The sequence below is a fragment of the Pelecanus crispus genome, chromosome 1 (assembly GCF_030463565.1).
Source record: "Pelecanus crispus isolate bPelCri1 chromosome 1, bPelCri1.pri, whole genome shotgun sequence".
Taxonomy (NCBI): Eukaryota; Metazoa; Chordata; class Aves; order Pelecaniformes; family Pelecanidae; genus Pelecanus; species Pelecanus crispus.
In genome coordinates this window covers 225,716,970-225,732,517 of record NC_134643.1, presented here as the reverse complement: position 1 = coordinate 225,732,517, position 15,548 = coordinate 225,716,970, and the positions used below count along the sequence as shown (strand labels likewise).

Genomic DNA, 15,548 nt, shown 5'->3' with positions numbered 1-15,548 from the left:
CAATGTATTCTGTGATCCGTGAGAGCAAGTTCATTTTGGGTAGTTTCAACGTATCATCTTTCATTTTTCCCCCGTGTTGTTTTTCTCATAGAATCACAGAATCATCGAATCGTTTAGGTTGGAAAAGACCTTTAAGATCATCCAGTCCAACCATTTACCTAACACTGCCAAGGCCACCACTAAACCAGTTAAGGGCAGAGTCATAATTTCATGTTTCCTGGCTTGGTGGCTGGATTATTTTTGAATGAAAGTATAAACCAGGAATCACTAAGGTTGGAAAGGACCTCTAAGATCATCAGTCCAACCATCAACCCAACACCCCCATGCCCACTAAACCATGTCCCAAAGTGCCACATCTGCCCGTCTTTTTGAACCCCTCCAGGGATGGGGACTCCACCACCTCTCTGGGCAGCCTGGTCCAGTGCTTGACCACTCTTTCCGTGAAGAAATTTCTCCCAATAACCAATCTAAACCTCCTCTGATGCAATCTGAGGCCATAATGCATATATTATCCATATATTATTGCTCTTATGTTTCTTCTGGATTAAAAGAAATGTATTTTAATTTGCTTTTAAAATACTTTCCCGTGTTTCTTCACGGATCCCACATCTTGCTCAGTTTCACTAAGTTGTGTTGGAGTTTCTGCAGGATGAAGTACTCTACAAATACATGAGGTATTACTGTAAAGCAAGTTTGGTATGTGCTCTGTGAGGCCGGGTGAGAGAACCAAGTGTTCAGAATGATAGAATATTGATTAAAATGAATGAGACTCACCACCTGGGATACATTAACAGCTGTTAGTGAGGTGTATTCCACATCTGCAGCTCCTGTGTAGCTCTGTGCAACTACGCACTGCCAAAGGTTGTTCCTTAACAGCTCTGCTCAGATCTGATCCTGTTGTTGTTCCCAACTTCTTCCTTCCACCCCAGGAGATGGAAGCCTCCATGAGGCTGCTCAGTGTTTCTTGTCATCCTTCCACAGCTCTGAAAGTAAGTATGGGACATCACAGAATGATAGAATTGTTTAGGTTACACAAGATCTTTAAGATCATCCACTCCAACCATTAACCTGGCACTACCAAGTCCACCACTAAACCAATTAAGGGGAGAGTCATAATTTCATACTTCCTGCCTTGGAGGCTGGATTATTTTTTAATGGAAGTAAAAACTAGGAATCACTAAGGTTGGAAAGGACCTCTGAGATCATCAGTCCAACCATCAACCCAACACCACCGTGCCCACTAAACCATGTCCCAAAGTGCCACATCTGCCCATTTTTTGAACACTGCCAGGGATGGGGACTCCCCCACCTCTCTGGGCAGCCTGGTCCAATGCTTGACCACTCTTTCCATGAAGAAATTTCTCCTAATATCCAATCTAAACCTCCCCTGGCACAGCTTGAGTCCATTTCCTCTCATCCTATCGTTATCTACTTGGGAGAAGAGACCAACCCCCACCTCACTGCACCCTCCTGTCAGGAGCTGCAGAGAGCGATAAGGTCTCCCCTCAGCCTCCTCTTCTCCAGGCTGAACACCCCCAGCTCCCTCAGCCGCTCCCCACCAGCCCTGTGCTCCAGACCCTTCCCCAGCTCCGTTGCCCTTCTCTGGCCACGCTCCAGCACCCCAATGTCCTTCTTGTAGTGAGGGGCCCAAAACTGGACACAGTATTCCAGGTGCGGCCTCCCCAGTGCCGAGTACAGGGGGACGATCCCTGCCCTGCTCCTGCTGGCCACACTATTCCTGACACAAGCCAGGATGCTGTTGGCCGCCTTGGCCACCTGGGCACACTGCTGGCTCACGTTCATGCATGCTCATCCTTTATTGTCCTAGCTTAACAGAGTCCCTTCGTTAAAGCAGGAACAAAAGTACTCCTTGTCTTTGCATGTTGACTCTCACGTTAGAGGTGATGGCTTCCAAATGAAGTCAAGGAGAATCTTTCTGATACCTCTTCTCTCTGAGAGAATAATTTTCAGCATTCATGGCTGCATCGTCTGTGATACACGTTTACGTTAACCAGTTTGTCTGTATACTCGGTGAACGTTGCTTTTCTCCACTGGGGTCAGTGGAAGTGGCAGGTGCTCACTCCGCACTTCTTTCTGCTTTAATGTGAGGTAAGGTGCGTAATTTCGAGGGCGCAAGCTGTAACTTTTAATTACGACTCCAATTTGTATCTTTTAGACAGATACCTTTTAGCACTTGCAGCAGGGAGCCTCTCCTTGAGAGAGATCAAGTTCTTCGATGGAGGGAGTAGTAGAATAGTTGAATAGTAGTAGAACAGTAGTAGAATAGATCATTACTCATACAGGAAAGCTGTCGATTGCTTTTGCTGTTTCAGAGGTGGGTTTATGTGCATAAACCTTTATTTACTGCAAAAGGTTAGAGAGAATTTTATTTCCAAAAAGTTTGTGGCTCACTTGTTTTGAGGTGTAAATATAATTCTTTTCCAGCCACAGCTTTGCTATGGATGTTGATGTGGAGCTGGGAGTTCCAGCAGCTGGGCTGTTTGTTTACGTCTCCCAGAAAAGAGAATGTGTTGGTTCCCCTCCTTCTGACCTATGAAACACTCTGAGGAACATTTATGTAATCGGAAACAGCTTGCTTGATTAAACAGAACCGAAACAGGCAGGATCTAATGGCTCTGAAGTAATGGCAACTACTTTAAATGAATAAACATGTTTACAGTGCAGGTAAAATACCTGACTTTTTGCTGGTTTGCGTTGTAAAAATGATTTTTTTTATATATTTACATAATAGTACCTTTCCCTAAAGCCCTTGAAACATGTTCCTGACGGAAGTAGAGAGTTCTGTCAAAGGAGTCTTGGGCATAGCATGCTTCGAGGATCCTAAGATCCATCTTGATTATAACACCTGGACTGCAGTGTCTCTCAGCGCTTGTTAAGCTTACTTTTTGTGCTGTATCTAAATATTTTGGATGAAATCAAACCCAGAATCCTCAGATGTGTTTCTCCTTTGGAATCTCCCTCAAATTCTCCTTGTTCCCTTCTGTCCATCGCCGGTACTCGCCTTCCCCTCTGTCTCACTGCCATGCCCCCGCTTTTAAGTTTTGCTTTTTCTGTAGAGTTAGCTCCAGTTCTTCCTGTGGAAGCACCGTGTCTTTCTGTGCATCTGCAAATCATCGCTCAAACCTACGGTTTAATATTAATATCAGCTTTACTTGAATTCCCTCTCTTTGTAATGCTTAGTGGCTAGAAACACGCTCCTGAAAGTGATTCATAATTAGGGAGCACATTAGCGAGGCACTATTTGGATATAGCTGACCTTAAACCACCTTAATTCCAAGATTAGCTCCAGCTAATCCTTCGCAGTAGCACTTGTAGGCTTCTGTTGAGACAGGACTGGGTTGCCTTGCGTTGCGCACCCAGCGTCGAACAGCCCGTACGAAGCACAAGACGTTTTTTCACTTCTGCCGATGGTAAAATGTAGTTCGGGAAAAGTGCTTTCTTCTAGTTTTGTTCTTAATTGGGCTTAAGAACGCCAGTTTCTAAATCTGGGTTGGTTTGGTTTTTGCACGGTTGGGCAAGCACGGAGCGGTGATGGCAAGGCTGAAATCCGAGCTGTTCTCCTCCGAAGATCAGCAGTCCCCTCGCGCTCACGTGGCGGCTGGCAAACGTGGCCTCCCGAGCCTTCCTGCCACCTCTCCCTCTCTCGTCTCACTCCCTGCTTTCCCTCTCTTCCTACGCAAAGCGATGAAGAAGCGGCGAGAAGGTGAAGCGGGCAGTCGTGTCCAAGGAGCTGGCGGCGTTTTGAGACGCAAGCGTCGGCTCCGCTCGTGCCGCGGGGACGCAGCGGGGCTGAGAAGGTGCTGCAGCAGCTCAGGCCTCAGCCTGGATGCTGTGGTCACCTTCTGGGGACCCGAGTTTTGCAAAGCCTCACAAAATCTAAAATTTTTGGACCTTTTTTCTCCATTACATCAGGTCAGGCTTCCAGTTCTTGAGCTCCTTCTGCTGTCCTGTCCGATCCAGCGCTCCTGGTTCAACTTCTGCCGCTTTTTGGCAGAGCAGCTTTGCACTTTTCTCCTCTCAGTCCTTTTCCAGGCAGTTCCTGATACAACTTAGGGAAAATTATCCAAGTTCACAGCTAAACTTAACAGCATCCAATGCTGTATCGTATTTACTATAAATTTACTGTATCGTATTTACTATGACTATTTTTTAAATGAGTCAGAGCCATTTTTAGGTGGCCTAGATTACCATCCAAATCTTATTTCTGACTGTTGCCCCTGGCCTCCCTTCCCCTCCCTCTTTGCCTTTACTGCGTTCATATGTTCCATATTATTTTCTATACTGCTGCTGATTTTTCAGGGCAAAAATTTCATCTCTCTTGGTGTGGTGTTTCACACCAAGGGCACTGCAGCATTGGTTCTGGTAAGGGTTTGGGGCAGTTGTCTGCTAGAGTTAAAATATTCAAATGTGATTCTAATGAGATGCTGGCTGGGAAACCCAGGTTAAGGGTCACTGCCTCTCAGAGTTGGCCCAGTCTTCTGCTAGTGAAGCTGGGTTTTGTGGGGCAGGAGGAATTATTTAAAAAACTGGAGAGTTACTAAACTTTTCATTAAAATATCTTGAATTTTTTTCCCCTCCCTCACCTCTGTGAATATTCCGAAAGGATAAGAAACTTAGATGGCAACCAGTTTTACTCAGAGTAATTAATATTTGTGTATACGTAGATTTACCTTCAGTATAAATTAGAAATAACTTAAAACACAGACTTAGGCAGATTCAGAATAACAGGCTTTTGTGCGTTCTAAAAATGCAGATGGTTAGCAATGGCCCAAACATCCGACTTGATGATTTTAAAGGTCTTTTCCAACCTAAACCTGTGGTTCTTGCTCTGCTCCCCTTTGAGTCGCAGCCGCTAAAGCTCTGCTTTTTCCGTACTCAGCTTACCCAGAGAACAGAGCTAAGGCTTTCGCTTAACTCAATTTGTCCTCCTAACCTGCTGAACAGAAATGCCAAACTTCTCTTTTCATTTTCACGATCAGAAAAAGAAGAAAAGGTGGCTGTATTCTTCACATCCGTTTCGGAGTGCTGGCTGTGGTCCGTGATTTACTGTAAACTTTTTCCTGTCCCGAAAGCAGAAGTAGGTGCACGGTCACTCCAGGAGTAGGCTGTAGCCTATTAACACAGATCCGTTTTCACTCCTCCATCGCTGCACAAACAGAACCAGCCATCAAACTTGCTGAACCACGGGGCTGAAATGTTCTCCGCCTCGGTTACCAGAATTCTTTGACCTTGAAATAAGCCATTCCCACAAGTCCTAGAAAACGCTAATAAATCTGTTTGCTTTACTCCTATCCCTGGCACGCAGCAATTAAGATTAATCCTGGGCTGGTTTAAGTGTCCTGCCGTATCGCTGCCATTTCTATAAAAAGAAAAGCGAAGCGTGATCTTCTGTGCCTAAGTCCTCTCTCCTCTTGCACCTTTCTGATGAAATGTGTGCGCTTCGTGGCTGAGCGTCAGCTACATGGAGCCTGCAGCTGCGTTGGCGTAGACACAGAGGAGGAGAAACCCAGGAGAAGCGCTGCTTGTGCCCGGGTCGTAATCTGAACTGGCAGAGGCTTTTTCGGAGGCAAGGCATGGTGTAAACACAACATTTCGGATGCGCGCTCTCCAAACCGTGCAGAAGGTTCAAACTCTCGAGTGTTTGAAACTGCCCGTTTGACGTAGCAGAGGAGCGTCTTAAAAATGCGGCGTTGAGGCTGGAACGCCGTGCTAAATGTTATATGTGCGAGGAATTTGCATATTTCAAAGGAAAATAGCTTTATACAGAGATAAGTATAGAAGTGCAGCTCTTTCCTGTAGCCGTAGCCCCAAACTGTCGGTGAAGCAAAACCTGCAGATGTAATTTCATAAGGCTTCTGTGCGAACTGGGAGCGTTAACTGTGCTTTTAAACTTCTCTCATTTTAGTTCACCCCCCTGCACGTAGAATAGCAGCAAGAAGAGCCGCTAAACCTTTCCTAGGGCTGGAAGTTCATTTTTTAGGAAGGTCCTTGGGATAGACGCATGCATCTGAACACCTCTGCATTGCTGCAAACGGACACAGCGGTACGAAAATCAGGAGTGTTTTAGCCGCTTCTATCGGAAGCAGCATGCGAGCGGCGTGTTTTCCAAGCACACCTCGTTCACTGACAGTCGGGAGCGCGCAAACTGCTGGCCGTCGCCTCGGCGTCATCTAATAGCAGCAGGCACCTGCTCCTCTGTCGGATTTTCGCTTTTAGAGTACAGCGCTCTTTCGGGGCGTGTAATCGCACCGATGGCAACGCATGAGCGAGGGGCGGCATTTTCTGCAGTGGCCCAGAGCAGATGAGGAACAAATTCGGTTTGTGACGTGCCCCCGGCTTCACCCGAGGCAGAAGTTGTCCTGTGGCACCTCTGGATTGTGAACTCTAAGAACAAAGGAGAAAATCTCATTTCATTTCTCCTTAGGAAGCGAATTTAAAATTTCTTACAGCAGGGGTAAGATTATTTTATAGCTATTTTGGGTCACTGGGTTAGCGCAATCCAAACAAAACGTCCTTTCATGTTCTGCAGAAGCGTGTGTAGCACGAGCGCCCGTGAGAGGGAAACTGTGAGAGGTAGGAAGCGCAGTTTCATCACCCTTTGAAATAGGCTTAATTGGATGATTTGGGGAATTCAAGAGAGACCTATTGCTACGGTGTGAACCTGCTTCTGCTTTAATATAGCAGTTAGTTCCTGCAGGCTTTTCTACACGCATGTAGTTGTGCAAACGATATTTTTTTTCAGGTGTGTTAGCAGTGCAGCCTCCACCAGGGTAGAACAGGGTGCTCGGGACAAACAGCTTCATCACAGCTGGAAGGAAAGGAGAGCTTCCGAAGTACCGTGCCGGCGCAGAGAAGCGGCGCGGGGTCGTCTAGCTGCAATTTGGCCAACGTATTGGATTTTAAGAGCCGGAATTTCTTTGTTCTTTTGGTTTTGTTACAGTTACAGACCTTCCTGGGCCAAGGAATGAGGTGGTCCCATCCCAATTCTTTGCAAATACATAAAACGCGTTCGGAAGCGAACGCTGCTTGAGGCACTAAAACCAGAAGCCTTTTGCCAGTTCTCTGAGCTTTCGCTTGGAATATTTTTCCCTATGAACAGCTTACGAATGCTGTACAGAGATCAGGGACCGGCACCGAGCCAGCGTGAGCTGGTTACTCTCCGTCTCCGGCCAATATTAATGTTTCAACTGTTTCATAGACAGTACAAAAAACAGCATGGAAAGAATAAGGTCCTGACCTGGTAAAGTATTAGAAGCCAAAATTGTTTTCCTGGATACAGTTTGAAGTCTTTACAGCAGTCTTTCCACATAATTTACACAATTAGCCCTATGAAACTGGGTATTTAAGGTAGAGAAAGGTAGAGTTAGCTCGTCGTAAGCCTTTTCTGCACTGTTGGACGTGAAACCACGCGAGCTGTTCCCACCCTTGTCATCCTTTTTATTAACCAGCCACCAAAACCATCGTCTCTGTGAGCATCGATCCGTCTGTCTCCCGAATCTGGCTGTGCAGGAGCGGGCTGGGTCAGCGTACCTGAAAATCCTGCTTTAGGAAATCTTGGCCTGCGGTCACGGCCTCTCTTGGTCTTGTCTGTTGGCATAAATTGCAGCTGATGTTAAATTAGCTTCCAATTAGCCTCTTGTGCTAATTGGCTCTAGCAAACACGAGTACACCCAGGGTGTATAGATCAGGGGGTGTTTTTTATCTACAGGCTGTTTTTCCGTGAGGGTCTCTCACCAGCGATGCTGTTGCGGGGCTGATATTCAACGTGCTCACCATCTGAGCCTGTAAAGCGCAGGTAACCAAAGCCAAGAAATCTCCAAACCCACTTATTCCTAAAAAAAGCCATTTCCCTCCCCAAACGATGCACGTTGAAGCAGGGAGCGCACAGGAACAGGATCCTGGTGCTGTTTCTCCTGCGAGGGAACCGATCACCTTAGGAGACCTTTCCACCGCGAAGCTGAGCCTGGCTGGGATGGAGAAGCAGCCCAGCGATGTAGGTGAAAGGCCGGACAGGCGTATCGGTTTTCCGACTCAAACCCCGCTCTCCAGGAGACCTTCCTGGCCCCGCAGCTAATGAGCGGCGTGTCCTAAAACAGCGTCGCTTGCCTCGCTCTCTGAAGGCAGCCGAAACCAGATGGCTCCTCTCAGCGCTTCGCAGGCACGACCTGGCTCTAAGCTCATCGGGGAGAAATGCGCGTTTCGTTGTACGCTGAAATTATCCGTCTTTTGGGCTACCGTAACATCTGGGAGAAGGCTGGGAGGATGCGTGTGAACCAAGGATGATGTTAAAATGCTTAAAATAGCAGTTTTCATTTCGTGGGCTGCTCTTTAGGGGTTCCTGCAGGTAACCGAGACCAGCCGGTCAAATCTGTCAGCAGGCTTAGATCTGTCGTGTAGGTGCCTTGCCTCTCCGTTGCAAGGTGGTTTGGTTTTTTTGGGGTTCTGCAAATTAAAAATAAAATCCTCATTGAAAACGAAAATTCAGAGAGTCAGAGCCCGGTGAATACACTGGCGTAATTCTTTCGGCTTCGTGGAAGGTGACTTTGGCTGAGGGTGGGCATTCACCAATTCAGAGTTCGCTTGCCAGAGCAAAACTCTATGGTTTGGACCTTTCTAATTTTGGTCTTCAGCTTTTGCTTTCTTGCAGCACTGAGAAAGAAACAGCACTGCAGCATTGTGTTGAGCAGGGAAATACTTCACCATCGCGGTGGGTTTTTTCCAAATGATTGGAACAAACGGGTTTTTTTCCAAATGGTTGTCCCTCAGTGTGCGGAACAAGAGGAAAAACCCCTCCGAGGAGCAGCAGTGAGCAACAGAAAACACATCATGAGGGTTTTTTTTCCTGTGCATCCGACTTCTCGCACGCTGTACGACCCAGCGGCTTGCTGCAATCAGAAAATGGGCGCGGGGCAGAGCTGGCAGGGCTCTGACGTCTTCTTCCTTCTCTCCACAGAGCGGAAGCAGAGCCACGCCGGGCGGCATCCCGTACCGAAGGCTGAATCGTCCCAGGCCCACGGCTGAGCTCTCGGAAGAGGAAACCAAAAGAATCGCCAGGATCTTCTCTGCTCAGCTGTCCAAGAAGGAATAGCGTCGGCTGCTTTCCGAGCCACGTCCTGACGCATTGGCAAAGGCCGGGTCCTCCAGGGAAGAGGAGATGGAAGCTGCAGGTTTCAGGCTTTGATTTTTAAGTTGCCCTATCGGTATCCTGTTAGAGGGACTTAAAGCCTTGGGTCAACCAAGGGAGAGACCATGTGTCTTGCCAGGGCAGGTCCGTGATGGGACTCGCCGCTTCGGGTAACCCCTGAGCTGTCTTCTGGTCTCCAGATACTCCCATTTTGGGGATTGATTCATGTGAAATTTCTCTCATTAACCTTTTTTGGGGGTTGTTTTTTTTGAGTAAACACAAAACATCCCATTTTGGGACAGCTCCTTTTTCGTCAACCAGAGGACGGAGAACATTAGAAGCCTGCCCTCCCATCGGCAAGCAGGGAAGCATTGCCTCACCGCTGGCGTGTGCTGCGGATGGGGAGGGAAGATGAGCTCCTTCCCCAGTGGACTTTCAAAAATAGTTGTTGGGAAGCGTAATTTCCCAATTCTAGAGGAATGTGTGCACCCAAGGTGCTTGTGTAAACACGGGCCCAGGATATTGTAAAATAACAACTTGTGTACAAAAGGGTTTTATTAGAAATAGGGAACTTTTATCTTCTAAATTATTTTTGTACGTTTTTACATCAGGTTCCTTTTGGAATAACGGACTTTGATGCAAACCAAGTGAAGGTGTTTTTGTACTGCTCTCCAGTGTTTGTGTTTCAATAAAATTCCCCCCCCCCCACAGCCCTTGGTTTCTTGTCGCCTGGTGCGAAGCGTCCCGGTGCCGGGTCACGAGCCTGTCGCTAACAGGTGGAGGGGAATCCTTCCCCTGGGAGCGCCGGGCAGCGGGTGGGAGAGGATGGCGTAGGAATGCTTCCTGGAAAATAGTGCAGCCGGGGGGGGCACACGTAAAGGTCGCTGCTTTGCAAAGTAATCGAATATCGCCCGCGTGGACAGAGTCGGATCTCGGAGGCGAGTGAGTGCTCCAAATCCGAGCTGCTTTACAAACCATGTTTTGAATTCAGGATTTAAGGAACCAAAGTGTCAGCTTCCCTTTTTTCCTCCCACCTCTGCGGTTTTGTTTTTCCCAAGGGAAATCTTAAATGCGTTAATTGCCGGGTTGGACACCGGCACTGCCACAAACCTCCCACCCACCAGCATTCCCAGCTTCAGCAGCCCCGATCCTGCGAGAACAGGAGCGACGCATGGGCTTCCTTCTCCTGCTCCCAAAAAAAGCCCAGGCACGATGCCGGCTGGGTTGGGAACACGGTGACAGAGGAGGTGACAATGTTGGCTCCTGAGTTATAGCCCAGGCGTGAGATAAACAGCTTCTTCCTCTTGCATTTAGGTCAGCGAAGGAGCGCGGCCCAGCCGGCCAGGAAAATAAGAGAGCGGTGTCGGCGCCGAGCACTGGACGAGCGTCTGCCCTGAGCCTGATCGACGGAGCAAAGGTGGCTTCAGGGCGTCAAACCAGCTCGAAATCCTTCTTGTGTGCTCGCACGCAGGCCGAGTTGTAAGAAAAAATGGAGGAAAAGGGGCATTTCTTAAGCCGTCACCGCACCCTCGGCCTCCAAGCCTGAGCCCCGTCCCTCCCCGTGCCTTCACCTCGGCCGCACTTGAAAGGGCGCCGTGGTTTTCGTCGTGCGGAGCACGGACACGGGAGGGATTTACCTCCGAGCCGCTCACGTGGTTTCTCCCCCGCTGCCCTCGGGCTGCTCCATGTGAGCTCGGGGGGCACGTTACACCATGCGGAGGAAATCCCATCGGTAAACAAGCTCGGCAGCTGCCCGGGATGAAGTTACAGCTGCGTGGTCCGGGCCTGCGGCCAAGGGGTCCGACATGCCCCATGGTGGGGGGGAGCGTTTGGTGCCGGTCTGCCTCCGAACCGTCGCTTTTAACGCCTTGGGGCAAAAAATTTCTGCATCTCGGTCTTCCCAAGCGCGTTTGGGTTCAAAACGGAAATGATTCCGCTATCCCCGAGGTCCCGGCGGCCACCGAATGAGCAGGACCCCACTGTCGGGTGCTGCTGCCCCACGGCTTTGCTCCGCTGGGTGCTGGTGGCCTGGGCAGGACCCCCCCACCCATGGCTGAGCGCTGGTGGGGGGGGGAGCAGAGGTCTGAAACACAGTCACCCCGTCACGGGTGCTGGGTGACCCCGCTCAGCGGCGCAAATGCCACCGGGGGAAACGGGGTTTCGCTGTCACCCGATCCCCGCGGTGGCTGGAACGTCCTCCCCCGGGGGCTTTATAAGCGGGGGGCCAAGGAGCCGGCGCTCAGGGCGATGGCTGCGCGCAGAGGGGTGTAAGGCAGGAGCCGGGACGCGGTGCCGAGGTCCCTACGGTGAGGCCGCGGGGGGAACCGGCACCAGGCAGGTGACGGCGGGGGAGATGCCGTCACCGAGCACCCCTGTTTTGGCTGGGGTGGGTGAGTTCCATGCCAGCCTCGGGCTGAGCGAGGACCCCCCCCCGTGCCTCAGTTTCCCCGGGGACGCAGGCAAGGAAATGGGGCAGGATTTGGCTGTCGGGGTTGGCCGAAGCCAGCCAGAGCCACATCGGCACCTCTGTCCCTACACCGGGCACCTGCTCGAAGCCCCGTCCGACATGGCACACCCCCCCCCCCCCCCCGCCGCTTTCCTTCCAGCCCCTCCACCGCCATGGTGGGTCTGAAGCCCCCCGAGGTGCCCCCGACAGCGGCCGTGAAGTTCATCAGCGCGGGGACGGCCGCCTGCATCGCCGACCTCTGCACCTTCCCCCTGGACACCGCCAAAGTGCGGCTGCAGGTACGATCCGCTGCCCCCCCCCACCCAAAAAAATCCCAAGGGCGGCGGGAGCACCCCATAACGGCGGGGACCCCCCGACCTCGCACCAGCTGCACCGCAGCGGTTTTGGGGAGGATGGAGGCGACGCAGTCGGTGTCCCGCAGATCCAAGGCGAGGTGCGGATCCCCCGGAGCAGCGGTACCGTGGAATACCGGGGCGTTTTGGGGACGCTGAGCACCATGGTGCGGACGGAGGGACCCCGCAGCCTCTACAGCGGGCTGGCGGCCGGGCTGCAGCGGCAGATGAGCTTCGCCTCCATCCGCATCGGGCTCTACGACTCCGTGAAGCAGCTCTACACGCCCAAGGGGGCCGAGAGTGAGTGTCCCGCCCTGGGGGGACCCCCAAACCTGTGCACCCCCCCTGTCACGCTGCGCCACCCTCTCCCGGAGGGGTGCAGCACCCATGCCCTGGGGTGAACAACCCACCCTCACGGGAATGGGGACCCCCCCCCTCTCCAAGGGCACCCTCCGCTCAGCACCCCCCCCTGCCCCAGGCCACTCGTCCTGGGGTCCCCACATGGCTGGGGGTCCCCAAATGACCAGAGGTCCCTGCAGAGCTGGGGGTCCCTACATGGCCAGGGGTCCCCACACGGCTGGGGGTCCCTGGGGGTCCCCACAAGGCCAGGGGTGCCTGCAGATCTGGGGGTCCCTGCAAGGCTGGGGGGTCCCTGGGGGTCCCTGCAGGGTGCAGGGTCCCCACAGAGCTGGGGGTCTCCACAGGGCCAGGGGTCCCTGCAGATCTGGTGGTCCCCATAGGGCTCGGAGTCCCCACATGGCCAGGGGTCCCTGGGGGTCCCTACAAGGCTGGGGGTCCCTGCAGAGCTGGGGGTCCCTGGGGGCCCCTAGAAGGCCAGGGGTCCCCACAGAGCTGGGGTCCCCGCAAGGCCAGGGGTCCCTGCAGAGCTGGGGGTCCCCGGGAATCCCCACAGGGCTGGGGTCCTTGCAGATCTGGGGGCCCCTGCAAGGCTGGGGGGTCCCTGGGGGTCCCTGCAAGGCTGGGGGTCCCTGGGGGCCCCTACAAGGCCAGGGGTCCCCGCAGAGCTGGGGGTCCCTGCAAGGCAGGGGGGGTCCCTGCAGGGTGCAGGGTCCCCACAGAGCTGGGGGTCCCCAAAGGGCTGGGGGTCCCCGCAAGGCCGGGGGTCCCCACATGGCCAGGGGTCCCTGGGGGTCCCTGCAAGGCTGGGGGTCCCTGCAGACCTGGGGGTCCCTGGGGGTCCCCAAAGGGCTGGGGGTCCCCGCAAGGCTGGGGGGTCCCTGCAGAGCTGGGGGTCCCTACATGGCCGGGGGTCCCCACACAGCCAGGGGTCCCTGGGGGTCCCCACAGGGCTGGGGGTCCCCACAAGGCCAGGGGTCCCCGCAGGAGCTGGGGGTCCCTGAAAAGCTCGGGGGCCTGCAGAGCTGGGGGTCCCCACATGGCCAGGGGCCCCTGGGGGTCCCCACAAGGCCGGGGGTCCCTGCAGAGCTGGGGGTCCCCCACATGGCTGGGGGTTCACACATGGCCAGGGGTCCCCACAGGGCTGGGGGTCCCAGCAAGGCCGGGGGTCCTTGCAGAGCTGGGGGTCCCCACAAGGCCAGGGGTCCTTTGCAGAGCTGGGGGTCCCCACAGGGCTGGGGGTCCCTACAAGGCCAGGGGTCCCTGCAGAGCTGGGGGTCCCCGGGGGTCCCCACAGGGCTGGGGGTCCCTACAAGGCCAGGGGTCCCTGCAGAGCTGGGGGTCGCTGCAGTGCTGTGTGTCCTCACACGGCCAGGTGTCCCTGGGTGTCCCTGCAGGATCAGGGGTCCCCACAGGGCTGGGGGTCTCTGCAAGGCCAGGGGTCCCTGCAAGGCTGGGGGTCCTTGCAGAGCTGGGGGTCCCCACAGGGCCAGGGGTCCCTGTGGAGCTGGGGGGGGTCCCCATGGAGCTGGGGGGTCCCCAGATGGCTGGGGGTCCCTGCAAGGGCTGGGGGTCCCCACACAGCCAGGGGTCCCTGCAGAGCTGGGTGCCCCTGCAAGGCTGGGGGTCCCTGCAGAGCTGGGGGTCCCCACAAGGTCGGGGGTCCCCACAGACCCGGGGGTCCCAGCGCCTGCTCTCTCCAGGCACAGGGCTGGCAGCGCGGGTGCTGGCGGGCTGCACCACGGGGGCGGTGGCGGTGACGTGCGCCCAGCCCACCGACGTGGTCAAGGTTCGGTTCCAGGCCAACGTGGCGCTGCCGGACGGCGCCCGCCGGTACAGCGGCACCGTGGATGCCTACCGCACCATCGCCAGGGAGGAGGGCGTCCGTGGGCTCTGGAAAGGTAGGGGAGGACGGGAATGGGGATGGGGACTGGGATGGGGACAGGGATGGGATGAGGACAAGGATGGCAACAGAGATGGGATGGGGACAGGGATGGGACAGCGACAGGGATGGGATGACGAGAGGGATGGGAATGAGGAAGGGAACAGGGATGGGATGGGCGATGCCGATGGGGATAGGGACGGAGGCTGGGACAGGGATGGGGACAAGGATGGAATGGGAATGGGGACAGCGGGGCTGGGGCACCCATCCAGGGTGCTCCAGGAAGGGGATGTGACCGCCGTCCCCGCTGCCACCACCCTCCTGCACCAGGGACGCTGCCCAACATTGCTCGCAACGCCATCGTCAACTGCGGTGAGCTCGTCACCTACGACCTCATTAAGGACGCGCTGCTGCGGGCGCAGCTGATGACAGGTGAGGACGGTGTCACGGGGCGGGAGAACGCGGCCGGACGCCATCCCCATCCCCACGACCCTCAACCCCTGGCTCTGTCCCACAGACAACGTCCCCTGCCACTTCGTAGCCGCTTTCGGTGCCGGCTTCTGCGCCACGGTGGTGGCGTCGCCGGTGGACGTGGTGAAGACGCGGTACATGAACGCCGGGCCCGGGCAGTACCGGAACGTGCTCAGCTGCGTCCTCGCCCTGCTCATGCAGGACGGCCTCGCCGGCTTCTACAAGGGGTGAGTTCAGGGACGACCCACCGAGCACCCGCAAACTCAGCGCGCGCACGGACACCCGCGGCATTGCCCAGATGTCCTAACCCCTGTGCTGCCACTGCCACAGGGATTTGGGGAGCGCAGGGATGCCCCCGCCACATCCCCCCCGCAGCACTGCTTTTCCTGGCACAGGTTTGTCCCCTCCTTCCTGCGGCTCGGCTCCTGGAACGTGGTGATGTTCATCTCCTACGAGCAGCTGCAGCGCGCCATGGCACCGGCGCGGCCGGCCCGATCCTGACCCCCCCCCCACACGCCCTGGCCCCTCTCGTCAGCGTTGACGAGTCACAGGAGTAAATTATATTAATTGCTGAAGCAGCGGGGGAAGCAGCGACGCCAAACGCCCCCAGCCCCATGGGGACACCCTGAGAGGGACCGGCGAGATGGAAGGAGAAACGACGTTGTTTGCGGAGAAACGTGGGAGAAGGGAGGTTTCCAGAGAAAAAAAAAAAAAATGGTTGTAGGGTTTTTTTTCCAGCTGGGAAGAGCAGCACTTCCCGGCAGTGGCAGGAACAAGGCGAGCGGTGGGGGCAGGCAGGACTGAGTTGAAGGCCGGGGGATGCGGCGATTCCTGTTATTCCTTATGGATGCTTCCAATAAACCACCCCTATGGGGTCTGATCGCAGCTGGGCTC

General features: G+C 54.4%; 2 protein-coding genes across 4 annotated transcripts in view; both read left to right on the top strand.

The window, feature by feature from the left end:
* C2CD3 (C2 domain containing 3 centriole elongation regulator) overlaps window positions 1-9,908 on the top strand; it is a 56,323-nt gene extending 46,415 nt beyond the window's left edge. Inside the window, exons 32-33 of the mRNA XM_075723123.1 lie at window positions 887-989; window positions 8,975-9,908. Coding sequence (XP_075579238.1) covers window positions 887-989; window positions 8,975-9,109 — 238 coding nt within the window. The 3' untranslated portion in view covers window positions 9,110-9,908. The remainder of the gene's footprint in view (window positions 1-886; window positions 990-8,974) is intronic.
* A 1,841-nt stretch (window positions 9,909-11,749) lies between these two features.
* Window positions 11,750-15,161, top strand: LOC142594814 (putative mitochondrial transporter UCP3). 3 transcript variants are annotated; one of them, XM_075720507.1, is made up of 6 exons: window positions 11,750-11,890; window positions 12,034-12,244; window positions 14,005-14,202; window positions 14,514-14,615; window positions 14,701-14,881; window positions 15,050-15,161. In XM_075720507.1, the coding sequence occupies exons 1-6, from the start codon at window positions 11,765-11,767 to the stop codon at window positions 15,153-15,155; spliced, it is 924 nt and encodes a 307-aa protein (XP_075576622.1). In that variant the 5' UTR covers window positions 11,750-11,764; the 3' UTR covers window positions 15,156-15,161. The 3 variants fall into 3 exon arrangements, with proteins under 3 accessions (XP_075576622.1, XP_075576613.1, XP_075576607.1); XM_075720498.1 differs by lacking the exon at window positions 14,005-14,202 and having other exon boundaries at window positions 11,765-11,890; XM_075720492.1 differs by lacking the exon at window positions 14,514-14,615 and having other exon boundaries at window positions 11,765-11,890.
* Window positions 15,162-15,548: the final 387 nt, after the last annotated feature.